Here is an 18810-nt window from a genome sequence, read left to right as displayed (position 1 = left end):
AAGACCTGGAGAAAAGAAGAAACATGAAGGAATGGCTAAGTCAGGAGATGAGCGGCAGGGGTGAAGCCGAAGCTGCCAGCAAGGGCGGAGAGGCCGGGCCTGGTCAGCTTCAGCAAGACCTCTGGACTCTGTCCTGATAGTAGTGGAAAGCTACTGAAGCAGGTGGTGGCGAGGGCAGACTGACATTTCAGAAAGAGCCTCCTGGCTGCTGCGCGCTGCGCGGAGCTTGGTTGAAAGTGGGTGTGCCTGGAGGGAGCAAGGAGCTGACACAAGTTCAGGCAGGGACAAGGGACAAGTGGAAATGGTGGAGATGGGACAAGAGGGGCAGACTAGGAAATACTGTGGAGGCCGAGGCACCTGGACCTGGAGAGGGACTGGACCCTGCACTGCGCCAGGTGCCACATGGCAGGGCAGAGGGGAGGGGCAGCTCTGGGCAGCTGGAGGAAGCTGGTGAGGTTCACCAGGATCAGAGACAGAACAGCTTTACAAGAAAGGGTCACAGCTCCCCCAGGAAGACAGGAAAAGTACTCTGGCCATTTGTCCAACCAAAAGCTCACATGTCCACATCAAAACTGGCCAGTAGTTTGTACAGCACTTTGCAAAGCACTCCTTCCAGTAACACCTTTGGCCACTCCATCATCTGCTAAGGTGAGGAATACTGAGTCCCCATTTTAAAGATGAGCAAATCAAGGTTAAGTGGCTTTCCCAAGGCCCCAGGACCAAGAGGTAACACAAAAACCTGGGTCTTCTGCCTCCCAGTCGAGGTGGGAGTCTATAACCATAGGTTTCCATTTTAAATGATATCTGACGTCTGGGCAAGGAAGATGATAGTCGAGGCTGGTACAATTCTCTCCCTAGAAGCAGAACAAACAACGAAAGGGCAACAGACCAAAGTGTTAACGGTGCTTATCCTTAGCTCATTGGCAGTTCTTATTTTGCCCTTTTAAAATTGTTTTGGAGTCGGGCGCGGTGGCTCACGCCTGTAATCCCAGCACTTTGGGAGGCTGAGGCGGGTGGATCACAAGGTCAGGAGTTCAAGACCAGCCTGGCCAAGATGGTGAAACCTTGTCTCTACTAAAAATACCAAAAAAATTAGCTGGGCGTGGTGGTGGGCGCCTGTGATCCCAGCTACTCAGGAGGCTGAGGCAGACAATCGCTTGAACCTGAGAGGTGGAGGTTGCAGTGAGTTGAGATCGCACCACTGTACTCCAGCCTGGGTGACAGAGTGAGACTCCATCTCAAAAAAATAAATAAATAAAAATAAATAAATAAATAAATAAAATAAAAATAAAATAAAATTGTTTTGGAAATTTCAACCATGGACATATATTATTTTTGTAATGAGAAAAGGAATTAAAAGGTAAGTTTTGGGGCTGGGCATGGTGGCTCACACCTGTAATCCTAGCACTTTGGGAGGCTGAGGTGGGGCAGATTACTTGAGGCCAAGAGTTCAAGACCAGCCTGGCCAATATGGCAAAGCCTCATCTCTATTAAAAATACAAAATTTAGTGGGGCGTGGTGGTGCACGCCTGTAATCCCAGCTACTTGGGAGGCTGAGGCACAAGAATCACTTGAAACCGGGAGGTGGGGGTTGCAGTGAGTGAGACTGTACCACTGCACTCCAGAATGGGTGACAGAGTGAGACTCTGTCTCAAAAACAAACAAACAAACAAACAAAACAAACAAAAAAACCTTTAAAGATGGTTCAGCATCAATTGTCAAACAGGAAAAAAAAAAACAGTACTCAAAATGCTTCAGGATTTTTACATCTTCCTTTCTACCACTGGCTAGAAGGGGCCACAGCTAGCAGCCAGCAGTAGCTCATGCCCCTAGCTCTTTGCAGGGTAATTTTGTATTGTTCTTCGGTTGTTGGTTTTGTTTTTGTTTAATAGAGACAGAGTTTCACTCCCATCGCCCAGGCTGGAGTGCAATGGTGTGATCTCAGCTCACTGCAACCTCTGCCTCCCTGGCTCATGCAATTCTCCTGCCTCATCCTCCCAAGTAGCTGGGACTACAGGCTCACACTGCCAACCCTGGCTAATTTTTTGTATTTTTAGTAGAGATGAGGTTTCGCCATGTTGCCCAGGCTGATCTTGAACTCTGAGCTCAAGTGATCCACATGCCTCTGCCTGCCAAAGTGCTGGGATTATAGGAGTGAGCCACCGAGCCTAGCTAGTTTTTGTTTTTTAATTTGGAAGTTTATACTGGCCCAAAATATCCTACGACCCATGGCTTTTCTTCCCTGCAACCCCCTACTCCTGCCTTTCGGTTACTAGCTCTGGGGTGTTCAGAACAAGGGGGTTTAATACACCCAGGCAGACGTGGAGGGGAGACAGGAGATGCAGCTTTGCTGGGCCCTGCTGCCAAGGTACTGCTGAACAGCCTGAGCTCTGGGAAATAAATTCCGTAAATAGAGTCTAGGCAGAGACCATTAAAAGTGTTTTCCTAGCATCTCTTTATGGGGCAGAACGCTGTCACGCTCAGGCTGCTGCAGGGCGGCTGGGTTCTTGTGTTGGCTTGAGGTCCCCCGTACAAACGAGCTTGTTTTTCCCATTTTCAGTGAGGGCCTTAAAATAGACAGAAAAATCCGTCTCACACCTGCTGACTACAGTGAATCGAGGCAGGCAAGCCAGGAGGAGGCCGCTCACCAAACATCACCCACTTTGTCCATCCCCATCACACTTCAGGTTAATGGTGTCTGTGGATGCAAGTGCAAAGCTGGAAATGAACAGAACATTCCAGAGGAAGCAAACAGTACTGTACAGGCTGCTGTGTTCTGGCTTTCAAAAAGACAGTGGACTTTCTTCCCTTTGAGCCATAGATCAAAGTGTCACAATGAAGTACAAAGATGTTCATCTGAACATTAATTGTAATGGCAAAAACTAGGTGGAAAAAAACCAAATAGTACAATATATACATGTGATAGTTAGGAGAACTTCACAAATCACATTTATTCTGGGTTCACAGGCAAGGGCTTATTTCCAAGATCGCTTAAAGGAAGAATTCACCAACAGGAAGTAAGCCACAGGTGGGGAGAGACCGGGGGCCCGGCTGGATGCTGGGTTGAAGGTACTAGGTGAGCTTCCAATGGCCCAGTGTGTCATTTCACCTGAAGGAGGGCAGCCCATGAGATGGGAAGTTTTGCGCTTTGCTCACTGATGTATCTACCATGCCTGACACTCAATAAATATGCATCGAATGGAAAAATGTACATCACATTTATGAAGATTTTAATGACAAGGGAAAATATTTTTGATATTATGTTAAGAAGAGGTACGAAACAAAACCACATGTATATGGATGGGGAAAAAAGCTAGAAGAAATTACATGAAGGTGTTAACTACGGCTCGATCTGAGATGTAAAATTAGGGGTGACTTTCTTTCCTTATAATTTTCTGTGTTTTTTAGCAAAGTAATTTACCAATTGCTATGACTAAACCAATAACAAACAGGGAGATTGAAAAAGCTGCAACATGACCTGAAAAACAATTGCTCCTCCCACAGACATTCCTGTGGCCACTGGGTAAGTGAGCAGCCTGGGATTGCAGGGGGCTAAGTCCTCGCCAGGCTCGGGAGAGGAGTGCCCACCCTCAGACCCGGTGGGAATCAGGATCCCTGACCCCTCTACCTTTAGCTCCACCAGACCACATGAGCAGGTGAATATGTTATGGGTTCAACTGGATCCCCTAAAGAAGATACAATGAAGTCCTAATCCCCATTACCTCAGAACGTGACCTTATTTGGAAAGAGGGTCGCTACGGAGATAATCGAGTTAAAATGAGGTCATTAGGGTGGGCCCTAATCCAACATGACTGGTGTCCTCAAGAAAAAGGGGAAACTTGGCCGGGTGTGGTGGCTCATGCCTGTAATCCCAACACTATGGGAGGCCAAGGTGGGTGGATCACCTGAGGTCAGGAGTTCAAAACCAGCCTGGCAACCTGGTGAAACCCTGTCTCTACTAAAAATATTAAAAACATTAGCTGGGCGTGGTGGCGGGTGCCTTTAATCCCAGCTACTCGGGAGGCCGAGGCAGGAGAATTGCTTGAACCCAGGAGGTGGAGGTTGCAGTTAGCTGAGATCGTGCCACCACACTCCAGCCTGGGCAACAAGAGCAAAACTCCGTCTCAAAAAAAGAAAAAAAGAGGGGGTACAGGGAAACTTAGAGACAGACATTCACACAGGTAGAAGACCGAGTGAAGATGAAGACAGGGATAGGGCTGATGAGTCTACAGCCACGGAACACCAAAGAATGACAGCAAACCCCCAGAAGCCACGGGAGAGGCCTGGAACAGCTTCTCCCTCCCAGCCTTCAGAACAAACCAAATCTGCTGACACCCTGATCTTGGACTTCCAGCCTCCAGAACTGTGAGACAATAAACTGCTGCTGCTTAAGCCACCAGGAGGGCTCTCAGCCCTCCTGAGAGCTCCAGCTGCGGACAGGTCGCCTGATGTTCCTCAGGAAAAACTAATGCGGTAGGGGAGAGTGCCTGCCTTGGAGTCAAATCATGGGGAGACCTTGGCAAGTTACTTGTTTCTCTGGGATTCAGTTCACTTACCTGGAAAATGGGAGATCTGGCCTAGAACAGTGGGTTTCAAACTCAAATTTAGCCCTAGAATGAAATCTGATATGGAAGTCCCAATATAAAAGGTAAAATAAAGCCCGATTGGGCAAAAGCCTGGTCTGGATCACACACTCTCCCTGCAGAGCAGTCTCTGAAAACCACAACTCCAGGTGATCTGTAAAATCCCTGCCCCCACTCCATTCTAAGACTGTCCAAACAAGAAACCCACTGATAGCATCCCTGAGTATCTCACATGCACCTGAGCTCGTGCCTTCTCCTTCAAGGAGCTTCCGGCCATAGTGGGGAGGTGAGACTAACACCCCAAAGACAGCGGGGCCCCCCTCCCCTCCTGAGAGCTCCAGCTACGGACAGGTCACCTGATGTTCCAAACCCGACACATCTAAATTTATTTCGCCCTCCAAGGACAAGCAGATGCTGTACCTTATCAGAGCACAGCTAGGTGGCAGAACGACAGACATGACGCGCCCTTATCACCCCAAGGACAGCGATGACGTCTGCAGAGAGACTTGGTCTCCCTGACGATGAAATCAAGAGCTCACGTGCCAGCCAGGCAGGCCTGAAGGGGACTGGGTCACCAAGATGTGTGAGACTCTGATCATCCTCTCAGGGACCCCAGGCCCATCAGGAGGCACAAAGCTAACAAGGAAAGGGGGAAACAGTGTCACCATTCCCTCTGCCCATCATGGAATCAGGCAGGGTATCTAGTCTTTATTCATTTGATTTTTAATTAGACAAAGAACATGCCAATTCGTTCTTTTTTTTTTTTTTTTTTTTTTTTTTTTTTAGAAAGAGGTCAAAGTACCTGTATTTTTAATAATTTATTGACATGGTAAAAGAATTTTACATTACGATCCAAGGGTGGTAGGGTGAGGAGGAGGGGCAGTGGAACAATCCAACAAACAAAACGGGGAACTGAGAAACACATGGAGGGAAGGGGGAAGGGTTTTAGCTGGAAGGGATCTGGAGGGTGGGTGGGAGCACTGCCCAACTAAAATGCAGTTGGTTTGTTACTGAGTACTGTTCGTGGGAAGACAGAAAAAAACGACCTTACAGATAAAGCCAATGTCCCCTCTGACTTTCACGCCTTCCCTGGGGATAACCATTGTTAGGACTCGGGGCTGCAGGCTTCTAGATAACACATGTCCTTTCAAGGAAACACGCCAGGCAGAGCAGGGGCCTGGGCAGAGTGGGATGCTTCCAGCTTCCCTGGGCAAACTGTGGAGCCACGGGAGGAAGGAAGGCTGAGGACTGCAGGAATCAGGGCAGGCTTCCAAGAAGAGGAAGCTCAGGCAGTGCTCCAGGAAGAGGAGGATTTTGATGACACCAAGGCAGCAGTCTTTGGGACACTGAACCCACTTCACCTCAGCACAAAAGCAGCTGGCCTCATTCATCATGTGTAGCCGATTCAGCTTCTCTGGGAAACTCCAAAACCCTCTCAAAGGGTCCTCAGCCTCTGCCCTCAAACCACTACCGCCGTGAGGATGACGATGACAATGATGATGCTGATGACAACGATGGCCTGTGTGCGACACTCTGCTGGCCCTCCCGGAGGCTCTACCAGGTTGGTGTTAGCGTCTCCAGTTTATACACAAAGAAACTGCAAACCAGAGAAAGTAAGCTATTTGCTCAAAGTCACAGGGCTGGGAGCAGCAGCACCACCACTTGATCTTGATGACAGTGACGGAGATCCTTCCATGAGCCCTCGCTGCTGGACAAGGGTGGCCTGTGACACAGCTCCGGTGACTGCAGCAATGCCTAGCACAGAGGAGGAGCTTAACAAGTATCCATCAGCCAGTGTCTGGTTTAAAGAACATGGGCAGGCTGGACATGGTGGCTCACACCTGTAATCCCAGCACTTTGGGAGGCCAAGACAGGTGGATCACATGAGGTCAGGAGTTCAAGACCAGCCTGGCCAACATGGTGTAACCCTGTCTCTACCAAAAATACAAAATTAGCTAGGCATGGTGGTGGGCGCCTGTAGTCCCAGATACTCAGGAGACTGAGGCAGGAGAATTTCTTGAACCCTGGAGGCGGAGGTTGCAGTGAGCTGAGATTGCGCCACTGCACTCCAGCCTGGGTGACAGGGTGACACTCTGTCTCAAAAAAAAAAAAAAAAAAGAACAAGGCAGTTGGGCACAGTGGCTCACACCTGCAGTCTCAGCTACTCAAAAGATTGAGATAGGAACACTGCTTGAGCCCTGTCTGGTCAACATAGTGGGATTCCGTCTCAAAAAATATACATCAGAGAAAGATAAAGAAAGAGAGGAGGAAAGAAAGAAAGAAAGAGAGAGAGACAGAGAGCGGGAGAGAGGCAAGGCAGGCAGGGCAACGCAGGCAGGCAATGTTGGGTGAATAACCAAGGACTAGGCTACTTCAAGGAAATCTTCACACTATGAAGATGGTTTTTTTTCCCCCCATGTTAAAAGATTCTACATTTTCCTCTAGGAATCCCCCACAGCCTGGGGCTTCTGCTCCTGGAAACAGTTAAGGCTTTGGCAAGAGGCTCTCCCACAAGGCAACTCAATCTCCCCGTCTGTCTGCGAGGGTTCGGGGCACCGCTGTGGCATGCCAGACGCAGCAGCTACTTTCTGTGAACAGCCTCCTCATAAACGTCAGTCCTGTTGCGGGGTGGGGAGGGGGCCTTGATTTATTATATAGCTTTTGGACAGTTCCTACAGAAATATTGCCAAACAGTGGAATAATCAACTCTTTCACTCAAGCCCCCTCAGACTTTTTTTTAATGAAAGAATAAAGTACGCAATGAGCCTGAGCTAAATAAATAAAAATGCCACACTTTTGCCCAACAGACCTTTCTGCGTCACTGAGAAATATTTGCAGACCTCAACAATCTTTTATCTTTGTGATGATGTTCCAGCCTTCCAAGTTTCGGACATCCTAAGAACTTCTTTGATTTAGGCTCTCTAATGATCTCCCATGAACAATTATCCCATTAACTAATAAAGTCACTATTTGATGTTTCAGCGAGCACACGTTAGAGAACCCCTTCCTCCTCTCCCGGTCTGTCTGCCCTCTGCCAGTTCTGTTGAAAATCTGTTAGTTCATACCTGGGGCTCACACTGGAAGCAGAGATATGTGGCAAGGAATCTCTCTCTTCTCTATTTTTTTCTTTTAGAGGGTCTCGCTCTGTCACCCAGGCTGAAGTGGTGCAGCAGCACATTCAGAGCTCACTGTGGCCTTAGACTCCTGGGTTTGAGCAATCCTCCTGCCTCCGCCCCTCAAAGCACTGGGGTTCCAGGCCTGCGCCACTGCACCTGGCCTAGGAATCTGTTCAATGCTCATGGCTGCCACTCACAGTGCTGGCTTCTAGGTTGAAGAGAAGGCAACATCCATCCACCCACTCATGCTGCTACAGCAATGGAGACGCCCAGATGGAGAGACCGTGGTCCAGGCCCTCAGGGAGCTGTCAGAGAGACCCCTTAGGAGGCCAGGAGGGATGCCACTTCCTCCAGGGAAGTGGGCGTAGACCTTTGCCATGGTTCTGCAGCTCAGCAAACTGCTCCAGACCCTTATGGAACTTTCTTGATTTGTCATCTCATCTTAATTTCAGTCGGTCTCCCACGCTCACTGGTGAATGAGCTCCAGGAGAGTAGCGATCTGCTCAGCTCCCCCGTGGACAGCACGTTTTCAGGGCTCACTAAACATGCATTGAATAAGCAGGGGAGCTCACCACACACACTTACGAGATACAATAGAGATAGAAATGTCCACCCCTTTGAGCGCCTAAGAAGTCGCCCTGCTTTGAGTACACTGGCTGGGGCCCTGCCCACATGTTTATGCAGCAATATGCTTATGGGGAGTTGCAAGGTATCACTCCAGACCAGGGACCCGGCTGTCCTGGGAGGGTCACTCTCCCTTTCAAGCCTGTTTACTCCACCACCAATGGGTGGTGGACAAGATGTCCTCCAGCCCCCTGAGCTAAGGATTCTGTGAAAATCTGACATCACCATGATCATGACTCCGACTACAGCTTCAGAGGAAACCAACCTGGCCCAGGAGCCTCCAGCTTCCCCTCCCCACTCAGTGGCTGTGAGACTGTGGTTGAGTCACGTATTGCGCCGAGCTGCCTCATCTGGATGGTGAGGATGGCCAGGGGGTTACAGCAGATGCTTCCTACAGTGCCTCCTAGGGCCAGACTTTAATTACTTTAAGTGTAGGCTACTGGCTAAGGTTAAATTTGGGTACAGCAAACACGTCACCAATTTTTTTAAAAGAGCTCTAATTTCTTTTCTTTTTTTTTTTTTTTTGAGACAGAGTCTCACTCTGTTGCCCAGGCTGGAGTGCAGTGGCTAGATCTCAGCTCACTGCAAGCTCCGCCTCCCAGGTGTATGCCATTCAAAGAGCTCTAACTTCAAATATTTCACCTCATTCATTCCTTCATTCACCCAGTATTAATGAACCCCTATTATGTGCCAGACACTGTTCTCATAGTGAACCAGGCAAGTCACAGTTGCTATTAACATAGAACATCTAGTCCAGTGTGGGAGACAGAAAATACACAAGTAAACAAAAAGATGACTTCAGACGGAGTTATGGGTAAGAACATTAAATAAACAGCACTATGGGAAAGGATGCAATTAGAGGGAGGGTATGGTTTCTTTTTAGAAGGCTTCTCTATGGAGATGATATTTGGACTGAGACCTTAAAGTCCCCTGGAAGAAAAAGTGTGAGGAAGAACATTCCAGGTAGAGAGAACAGCAGGTGCAAAGGCTCCGGGCTGGAGACAAGTGTGTGGTATTCAAAGGACAAAAGGGAGACCAGCTTGTGAATGGAGGAGGAGGGAGGGATCCAAGATGAAGGTGAGGGCCAGCTCATGTAGGGGAGCACAGGGAGGGCACTGCCAAAAGGACCATGGATAGGATTTAGGGAGTCCATGGACTGGGGTGGAGAGAAATGTCATCTTTCTTTTCACCAGCCTCTAACTGAAAATTTGCACTTCCTTCAATTATGAATGTAGACAACAACCTACAATAATGTCAGCAGTGCCCGGGACTTGTCACTGACAGAAATCAAAGATCCATTCCTATCAATTGTTGCAGATATCTGAAAGCTCACTCAGGTTCATGACAAGTTCAAAATTACAATAGCTGGCCAGGTGCAGTAGCTCACACCTATAATCCCAGCACTTCGCGAGGCCGAGGAGGGAGGATCACTTGAGCTCAGGAGTTTGAGACCAGCCTGGGCAATATGGCAAAATCCCATATCTACAAAAAATACAAAAATTAGCTGGGTGTGGTAGTGCATATCTACAAAAAATACAAAAATTAGCTGGGTGTGGTAGTGCACATTTGTAGTCCCAGCTACTCAGGAGGCTGAGGTGGGAGGATAGTTTGAGCCCAGGAAGCAGAGGTTGCACTGAGTCAAGATCATGCCACTGCACTCCAGCCTGAGCGACAGAGTCAAACCCTGTGGCAAAATAAATAAATAGAAATAAATAAATAAATAAATCAAAATTACAATAGCTATTAGACCCACAGTTAGACCTTATAATTTAACGTATTAACAAAGAAGCACATCTATTTCTGTATCATACATTTTAGAAGCATGTGGTAAGCATACTTAAAAAGGATCAGTTTCCTCTGCAACCCTATGTATTCTATTTTATATATAAAAGCATTCTTCTGATAAGGGGTCTACAGGCTTCACCTTAGGGCAAAGTGCTTACAAGCCACAGTGAGGAGTTTGGGTTTTACCGAGTGGGATGGAGAGCTGTTCAGGTGGTTTCAACAGAAGAATGATTTCACAGGGTGCAGTTTTCATTTTTCAAAAATCACGCTGGCTGCTAGGTGGAGATGGTCCGTGGCCGTCCAGGGCAGGGCTGAAGGCAGAAGGCCAGGGCTTTAACAGACCACTGTTTGGGGCCATCCAGAGATGGCAGCACCCTGGGGTCCTCATGGGTTCTGTCCTCAGCTCTGATCAGGAGCCTTCTCATGGCACCACCTCACACCCCAAAGGGGCCCTGTCACCTTGGCAAAAAGCCTGCCCCAGGACATCCTCCCAAAGAACTTCAGAAAGTGAGCTCATGTGTCCACAAGAAAAATAAATGCGGTATTGGCCGCTGTTCGGTGTGTGTCTTGGTCTAGGAAAGAAATGAGAATTTTATTTTAAAAAGCCTTCCAGCAGGACCCCAGCAGAGACTGGACAAACACCTCAGCGACGGACTGTAAACAGTGGGAAGGCCCAGACCCTGGCCCCGTGGCCACGAGCTGCAGCCTCATGGCTCACGTCAGCCTTCCTGCCCTTCCCAGGCCTCTCTCCCACGGCACTCACACACAGAGCCTTTTCAATACCCTCCGGCAGAACAGAAGGGTCCATTTCCACACGCCAGCGCGCACGTTCCTCACACCCTCCCAGGGGAGTGGGCCCTGCCAAGAGGCCAGTTTATGGACCTAGAAGGACAGACGGGGCTGGGGCCCATGGTGGGGGAGTGGTCCATGGACGGAGAAAAGCTCAGAGCCCAATTTTGTGCTCCCGGGTCCCCCACAGCGGACGTGAACGAGGTGGGACCAGGCAGACTAGAAGCTGAGGGACACTCAGGTGCTCCTCAGGACAACACCTGGGAGCTCATGGGGAGAAGGCCTAGAGGGAGGAAATCTGAGAGTCTTTTTTTTTTTTTTGAGATGGAGTGTTGCTCTTGTCGCCCAGGCTGGAGTGTAGTGGTGCAATCTCAGCTCACTGCCACCTCCACCTCCCAGGCTGAAGCAATTTTCCTACCTCAGCCTCCTGAGTAGCTGGGATTACAGGCACCTGTCACCATGCCCAGCTATTTTTTGGATATTTAGTAGAGGCAGGGTCTCCCCATGTTGGCCAGGCTGGTCTCTAACTCCTGACCTCACGTAATCCGTCTGCTCCGGCCTCCCAAAGTGCTGGGATTACAGGCATGAGCCATCACGCCCATCCTAGATCTGAGAGTCTTAATTTGGAAGGAGGGCGCTGGGAGGGGCACCAGGCCTTGGCAGGGCTAGTTCATCTCAAAGTATGAGAAGCTGTATCTCAGGGGAGAAGCGGAAAGCCAGGGTGCGCTAGCTGTTTGAATCCAGGACTAGGTTTGCACTGAACCTAGTCCTAGACTATGGACTGAATGGCTGTGTCCTCCCTGAAACAGACATGTTGGAACCTAACCCCCAGCATGATGTTCTTTCGAGGTAAGGCCTTTGGGAGGTGATTTGGTGATGAGGCTGGAGCCATCACGAATAGGATTAGTGCTCTTATAAAAAGAGACAAGAGTGCTCTCTCCTCCGCCTCTCTCTTTCCCCCACTCCCCACCATGCAAGGATACAAGAAGATAGCCAACTGTAAACCAGGAAAAACTGGGCCCTCGTAGGACACCAGATCTGCCGGCGTTTTCACCTTGGACTTCCCCACCTCGAGAACAATAAGAGATAAATGTCTGTTGTTTAAGCCACTTTGTGGGAATTTGTTATAGCAGCCCATGCTAAGACACAGGTTACATGAAGGAGGAAAAGGGGGCGCAGTGGCTCACACCTGTAATCCCAACACTCTGAGAGGCCAAGGTGGGCTGATCGCTTGAGGCCAGGAGTTTGAGACCAGCCTGACCAACATGGCAAAACCCTGTATCTACCAAAAATACAAACATTACCCGGGCGTGGTGGCACGTGCCTGTAATCCCAGCTACTAGGGAAGCTGAGGCAGGAGAATTGCTTGAACCTAGGAGGCAGAGGTTGCAGTGAGCCAAGATCATGCCACTGCACTCCAGCCTGAGTGACAGAGCAAGACTCCATCTCCAGAAAAAAAAAAAAAAGCAGAAAGTCGGTGTCTGCGTTGCTGGCAGGAACTGTAGCAGAAATGTGGCAGCTCTACAGTAGCCAGCTGTGCCAGCAGCTCCTAGCTCAGCTGGGCTTGGCTGCCCCTTTCCAGGGTCTCTGGCTAGAAAGAACAAGCTTTTCTGCAGGGGGAAGGAGGTTTTTTGTTTTTTTGTTTTTTGTTTTTTGAGGCGGAGCTTCACTCTTATTCCCTAGTGGTGAATTTTAACAATCCAGTTCCTCCCCAGAGAGCCTTTCACACTTGTGGGGCAAACAAGACACTGAGGAAAGGTGCTCTGGCAGAAGAGGACCCTTCTGTGCTCTGAGAGACTCTGGCCTGGAGCTCATTTAAATTCTGAAGTCAAAAGAGGCTTCTCTGAGGAACTGGCCTTCATATCTGGCTGTGCCCCACAGTACTCCTGGCATCACCACCTGCAGACAGTTTAGCCAGGGCCGGGAAGCACCACCCTGCCAGGTGAGCGTGGCTGTGCAGAGGTGCCCGCTTCTCATAGTGCTCCCCTTGGAGATGCTTTCCTCCTGTTGTAAGCTCTCACCTCCAACTCAACACCCCAGAAAGGTCTCTCCGAGTATCCCTGTGGCCCTGGGGATGAGTGCAAGACGTTCCCTGGGGCCACCGTGAATGGGTTGTGAGGTGACATCCCTCAGTTGGGAGAAGCTGGGCCCAGCATCCAGGAATGGCTTTCTGGGCAGCCAGCACACCCAGGATGAAAATGGCAGAGAAGGCTCGGCTCACCAGAAAGGGGGTACTCACTGGGCACACATGGGTGAGATGCCACCATGGCAACTAAGGTCTCCTCCCCAGTCCCACCCCAGGCCCCGTTCTCTATGAGCCAAAATTAGCATGAAGAACAAAATGGACCCCCAGGAGGAAATGGCCAGTCACCCGAGGGGTTCTCCCTGGCTCCCCTCTCTGAAGGCTCCCCATAAAGTCTCAGTGGTCAAATCCTCCCCAGTAAGCTCCAGCCCCAGGAACACAACCCCTCTTCTCTTCCACCTGACCCCGAGTGCCCCCAGCAGAAAAGCATCAAGGGTGCACATGACATCCAGGGCACCGTGGTGTCTGTGGGAACTCCAGAAAGCACGCCAGCGTGCAGAGGAGCATGGGCCCCTGGTCTCCTGAGGAGGGCACCAGCTAAGCCCTTTACACACACGGTCTCATCTGACCCACTCCACCATCCCGTGACTGGGTTCACAGTCAGTGTTACAGCTGAGGAAACAGGCTCAGCAGGGTAAATTAACTTGCCATGTGGCCAGTAGAGAGGGCAGGATCTGAACCCATGTCTGCCTGGACCCAGAGCGCCCGATCCCTCAGGCCAGCCCCACTCTCGGCCGGAGAACACCGTGGGGATTCTGATGTGCCTGGGGTTTTAGGGATGGAAGGTGGGTCTTGAGGATGTTTCCTGACCCTTCAGGATCCCGCCTTGCTTCACCTGCTCATGTCTGCCTTTGTGGGGCGGGGCACAGATGGCTTCCTATCACCTATCAACGTGGAGTGTGGACTGACTGGCCCGGGGCCGGGACGGAGCAAGCCTGGGGGTGGCAGGTAAGTCCCCCCGGCCCTGGAAACTCGGGGGGCCAGGCCGTGAAGAGACCATTTAGAAAAGCTGAATAAATGGCTACACGTGGCCTCGAATTCCAGGGCAGGCACGGGGCAGCTCACCCCAGGCCCTGGGCAGAAGTCCCAGAAAGGGTGGGCCTATGGAGTTCCGGGCGGCGCGACCCCATGCCCAGCCTTCAGTGGACTTGAGTCTTCTTCAACGTGTTCAGTATGTCCATGACCTCTGACAATAATAAGCGGATGGGGAGCCCTCACGCGGTGACAGGGAAGGACCCACCCCAGGGCACAGAGGGCAGAAGGGCCGGGGCCCCAAACACTCTGGAGTAGGGCCTCACAACATGCCTGCCCCCTGGGGGCTGTCGCCCAGGCACCCAGGCCTCCTCACCACAGCTGTGTCCTGCATGGGACCAGGCACAGACCCACTTGGTTGGCTGCTCTTAGAGGTGCCTGGTGTATGTGTGCTGGATACAGGGACCTAAGCTGTGCCACCGAGCCCAGCGGCTCCTCAGGAGCACTGGCATCCCCAGCAGGTGGAAAGGAGAGCCCCACCTCACCCCGCTCTCAGCTCCCAAAGCCTGGGCTGCCTCCTGAGGGCAGCACCCACAGGCTCCAGGAAGAAAGTGGAGAAGTTACAAGAGGGGACTCTGTGCTGGGCCTGGCCCACCTCCACTGCCCTCCCACCAGCTGTGTGACTTTGGGCCAGTCACAGAACCACTCTGTGCCTCAGTTTCCCCATCTGAAAGGTAAAGTGAAATATTAAATAATAGCACCTGCCTCAAAGTGTAACTGGGAGGAGGTCACTCTGCCCAGCACATGCCATATATTCAGTGAATACTGGTTGGCTGTTTATGTCGATTAGCAAAGAGGTCAGCCTGGAGCCCCTACCTGGAAGCACGATGCTGTGCCCACTGATTGGCATTTGCCTCCCTGCACAGACGGCCTGGCAGCTCACCCGTTTGCCTCAATGCACAGATGGCTTGGCGGTTCACCTGCTCCTCGCTCCCCCCACGGCTCCCAGGCAGGACAGCTTACCTATGGTCTTTCGGAGGTCTTCACACTGGCTAATGTGAGGGAACTTCAGGATTTCCTTCCACTTCTTGCTTTTCCCTTTGCGCTTTCCTCCGCCCCCTGTAGAGATGGGGAAAAAGATTCCGGACTGAGGCTCCAGAGCCTGCGGGGCCCCTGCAGTGAGCCTGCCCACCAGCCTCCTGGGCTGAAAGACAGGGACAGCTGTAGGTCAAGCCAGTGACACACCCCCAGCCCAAGACATACACATACACACACACTCTTCCTCCCAGGTGGGCTCTGAGCCTCAGTCTCCCATACAGTCCTGCCCGACTCCGATCCCCCAGCACTGAGGCCCGGGGCTCCCCTGCACTCCACCCACACCAGGCATCCCCCACTGCTGTTCCCCCACACCAGACCACAGCCTTCCCACAGCAGGGGCCAAGTCTGCCATGTCTGAACCTCCCCTTTAGCTTGGGACATCCCTGTGGGGCGGAGGCACAGGCAGGTGCCCATGGCCCCTCATGGCCCTCATTTTGTCCTCTCGCTTTCTGTGGAGAATCTCCTTCCCCAGCTGGAGGCCAGATGTTGGGGGAAAAGGACTTCAGTTTCCATTTGTCAAGTACCCCCTTCTTCTCCCTCCTCACAAACCCCAAAGTCTCTGAGGCTAGAAGGAAGGAGGGACTCCTGAGGGGCCCTGCCTCACGTCCTCCCCAGTGCATACGAATACTGAGCACATGGACGTGATGAACATGCACACACAAGCATGTAATGCACACACACAATGAATGTGCACTAGTAATGAACACATGTAATGCACAGACATGTGTAACGTGCAGAACCACATGAGGCGCACACAGGTGTTCCCATCATCCTCGCACTCCTGGTCCAACGGATGGTGGACAGGTGTCAGGAAGCACAGGTGCAAATAGCGATGGGGTGCAGCTCTGGGCCTGAGTGTCCCTGAGCCCACCAGCGTCTGGGCCTTGGACCTGGAGGCACTGCTGTGCCATGTGGCTGGAAGGCTCCCAGGGACCGAGGTGCTGTCACCCACCCTCCACCCTTACAGTGGCCCTTAGCCACCATCTGTCCGTGACTCACCACAGGTCATGGAGACCTTTGTGCCCCTTGGTTATCAGGATTTTATGTAGCTCATCTGCTTGTTTCGGGTGGGTACGCAGCCCCTCCATTCTCTCACCCTCCCAGGAGTCGGTTGGGCAGGACAAGGCCCCGTCTGCACACCAACAAACCCAGGGGAGCCCAGTGGCACTCAGCTCCAGCCCTCCCCTGGCCAGCCCAACCCGTCCTCCACCTTGCTCTGGCCCTGTGGCCGTCCCCTGCTGCCCAGGCAAGCCTGGACAAGAACCCACCGTCTCTGAGTCCTTGTCCGTGAACTGGAGACAGTAAGGCCTTCCTCCCAAAGCTGAAAGGAGGGATAACAAGGTAGCGTGTGTTTAAAAGTAGGCACAGAACCGGGGCTTCTTAACTGTCATCCAAGCTATCCTGGAAAGCTAAGGTCATGGCCCTGATTAGCCAGTGCACCTGCCTCTGAGAACGGGACCAGAACTCCGCTCCTGGTGGCCAGGAAGCAGGAGAGGGTGCTGATGGGGAGGAGTCCATCTCTCTCCTCTCCTTTTATCACATCTTCAACCCAACTCCCTCCTCTCCAACCAGCCCCAGCGTCCTCCTCGCAAATCTCCACAGACCGCCAAGGTCTCACACTCTGAGGGACAGAAGGAATGCATATTGGGCACCTGCCGTGGTGAGGCTCCATCTGTACATGACCTTGTTTAATCCTCAGAATAACTCTTTGAGGAAGAAATCACTGGGCCTGCTGGTGGCTCGACCCACAACACACTCACTCTTTCTGCCAACGGGGACCACACATATAAGTGCCCACACATTTCATGCACACATAAACATACACGTGCATACTGCTCAGCCCTGTACTGGCCCTGCCCGGGGCCAAGCCCCTCACCTGCAGGCTTCACCCTTACTCTACAAGGCAGGAACTTTTTTTTTTTCTTTTTTTTGAGACAGAGTCTCAGTCTGTCACCCAGGATGGAGTGCAGTGGTGCGATCTCAATTCACTGCAACCTCTGCCTCCCGGGTTCATGCGATTCTCCTGCCTCAGTCTCCCGAGTAGCTGGGAATACAGATATGCACCACCATGCCCAGCTAATTTTTCATATTTTCAGTAGAGACAGGGTTTTACCATGCTGGCCAGGTTGGTCTCAAACTCCTGACCTCAAGTGATCCACCCGCCTTGGCCCTCCAAAGTGCTGGGATTATAGGCATGAGCCACTGCGTCCGGCCGGCTGGAACTATTATATACCCAGTTGACAGATGAGGAAATCCAGGCATGGGGGAAAGGTCGCAAGTCACCGATGGCCCCGTGGCTCATAAATGGCAGAGCCAAGATCCCAGCCTGAGCAGAATCCAGACCCTGGGCTCTTGCTCTTGCTGTTCTGTCTGTAAACCACCATTTCTGGGTGCCCCGAATACAAGAGAAATTCTCAGAGGATCAAAGAGAAAGCTGGTGTCAGACTTCAGGAGTGACGTGGCAGCCATAACGGGAGCAGAAGCAAGGATCTAGTTGGGGCCACAGCCTGTGAGCTCCCAGAAAAGCGGCAGGCTGGACCAGAGGCCCGCAGGGTCACCAGTGTGTCCCTTAGATGGCTTGTCTGTCTGCTTGCTTGTTCACTGAACCGGTTGCCAACATTGAAAAATTAGGAGATTCCCAGATGAGGACACAAAGGCCTAAGAATGATATAATGGATGCTGGGGACTTGGGGGAAGGGTGGGAGGGAGGTGAGGGATAAAAGACTACACACTAGCTACAGTGTACACAGTTTAGGTGACGGGTGCACCAAAATCTCAGAAATCACCACTAAAGAACATTCCATGCAACCAAACACCACCTGTTCCCCCAAAAATATTGCAATAAATAAAAATGAGGAGATTTCACGTCGAAATCCAGATCTTGGACGTCTCTCGCACAGCCAGGCACCCGACATGGCAAGAAGCAGCCGGAGCTGGGCAGCAGCTGCCCGGGGGACGGTACATGTGGCCTCCAGACGAGTCAATCCTCATCCAGCCGCAGCTCTCATTCAGGCGGCCTAGAGGTTCTATGCACGCCCAGAGAAGGGCCATCCTCTCAAGAAATCAGCCTAAATCCTAGCTCAGCAGAGTCAGACATTCCCATCCCAGCAGCTGTGAGGCCTGGGAGGGTCGTTAGAACTCGACAGGTCTATCCCCTGCTCCTCATTCCCTTCACACACTACTGATTCTCAGACCTGCAGGCATGAAGCACCATTTTTTGCACGCGGCAAAATATGCATAACATAAAATGTACCAGTTTAACCATTATTTAGGTGAATGAGTCAGCGGCATTAAGGATGTTCCCATTGCTGTGGAACCATCACCACCTTCCGTCTCCAGGACTTTTTCATCATCCCAAACTGAAACTCTGAACCCATTAAACATTAACTCCCGTTCCCTCCTTCCTCCCAGCCCCTGGCAACCTCCCTCCTACGCTCCATGTCTATGATTGTGACTACTCTAGATACTTCGCATAAGGGAATCCTACAATTCATGTTCTTTTGTGTCTGTTCTTTCACTTAGCGTAATGTCCTCGAGCTTCGCCCATGTTGCAGCATGTGTCAGAACTTCACTCGTTTTGAAGGTTGCATAATATTCTTTTGTACGGATATACAACCTTTTGTTTATCGTTCATTTGGGGATAGACATGTGGGCTGTTTCTACCTTTTAGCTATTACGAATAACGCTGCTATGGATATTTGCATACAAGTATCTGTTCGAGTCCCTGCTTTCCATTCTTTTGGGTATATACTCAGGAGGG

At 51.2% G+C, this 18810-nt stretch overlaps 2 protein-coding genes across 2 annotated transcripts in view; one reads left to right on the top strand and one right to left on the bottom strand.

The window, feature by feature from the left end:
• Positions 1–18810, top strand: part of PRDX3 (peroxiredoxin 3) — a 497514-nt gene that overhangs the window by 322642 nt on the left and 156062 nt on the right. The window lies entirely within an intron of this gene.
• Positions 1–18810, bottom strand: part of GRK5 (G protein-coupled receptor kinase 5) — a 249292-nt gene that overhangs the window by 114078 nt on the left and 116404 nt on the right. The window contains exon 2 of the mRNA XM_050803971.1: positions 14976–15071. Within this exon, the coding sequence (XP_050659928.1) occupies positions 14976–15071 (96 nt within the window). The remainder of the gene's footprint in view (positions 1–14975; positions 15072–18810) is intronic.

Source organism: Macaca thibetana, chromosome 9 (genome assembly GCF_024542745.1).
Source record: "Macaca thibetana thibetana isolate TM-01 chromosome 9, ASM2454274v1, whole genome shotgun sequence".
Classification (NCBI taxonomy): domain Eukaryota; kingdom Metazoa; phylum Chordata; class Mammalia; order Primates; family Cercopithecidae; genus Macaca; species Macaca thibetana.
Note: the sequence above shows the minus strand (reverse complement) of the source record. Positions and strands in the feature narration are given on the sequence as shown.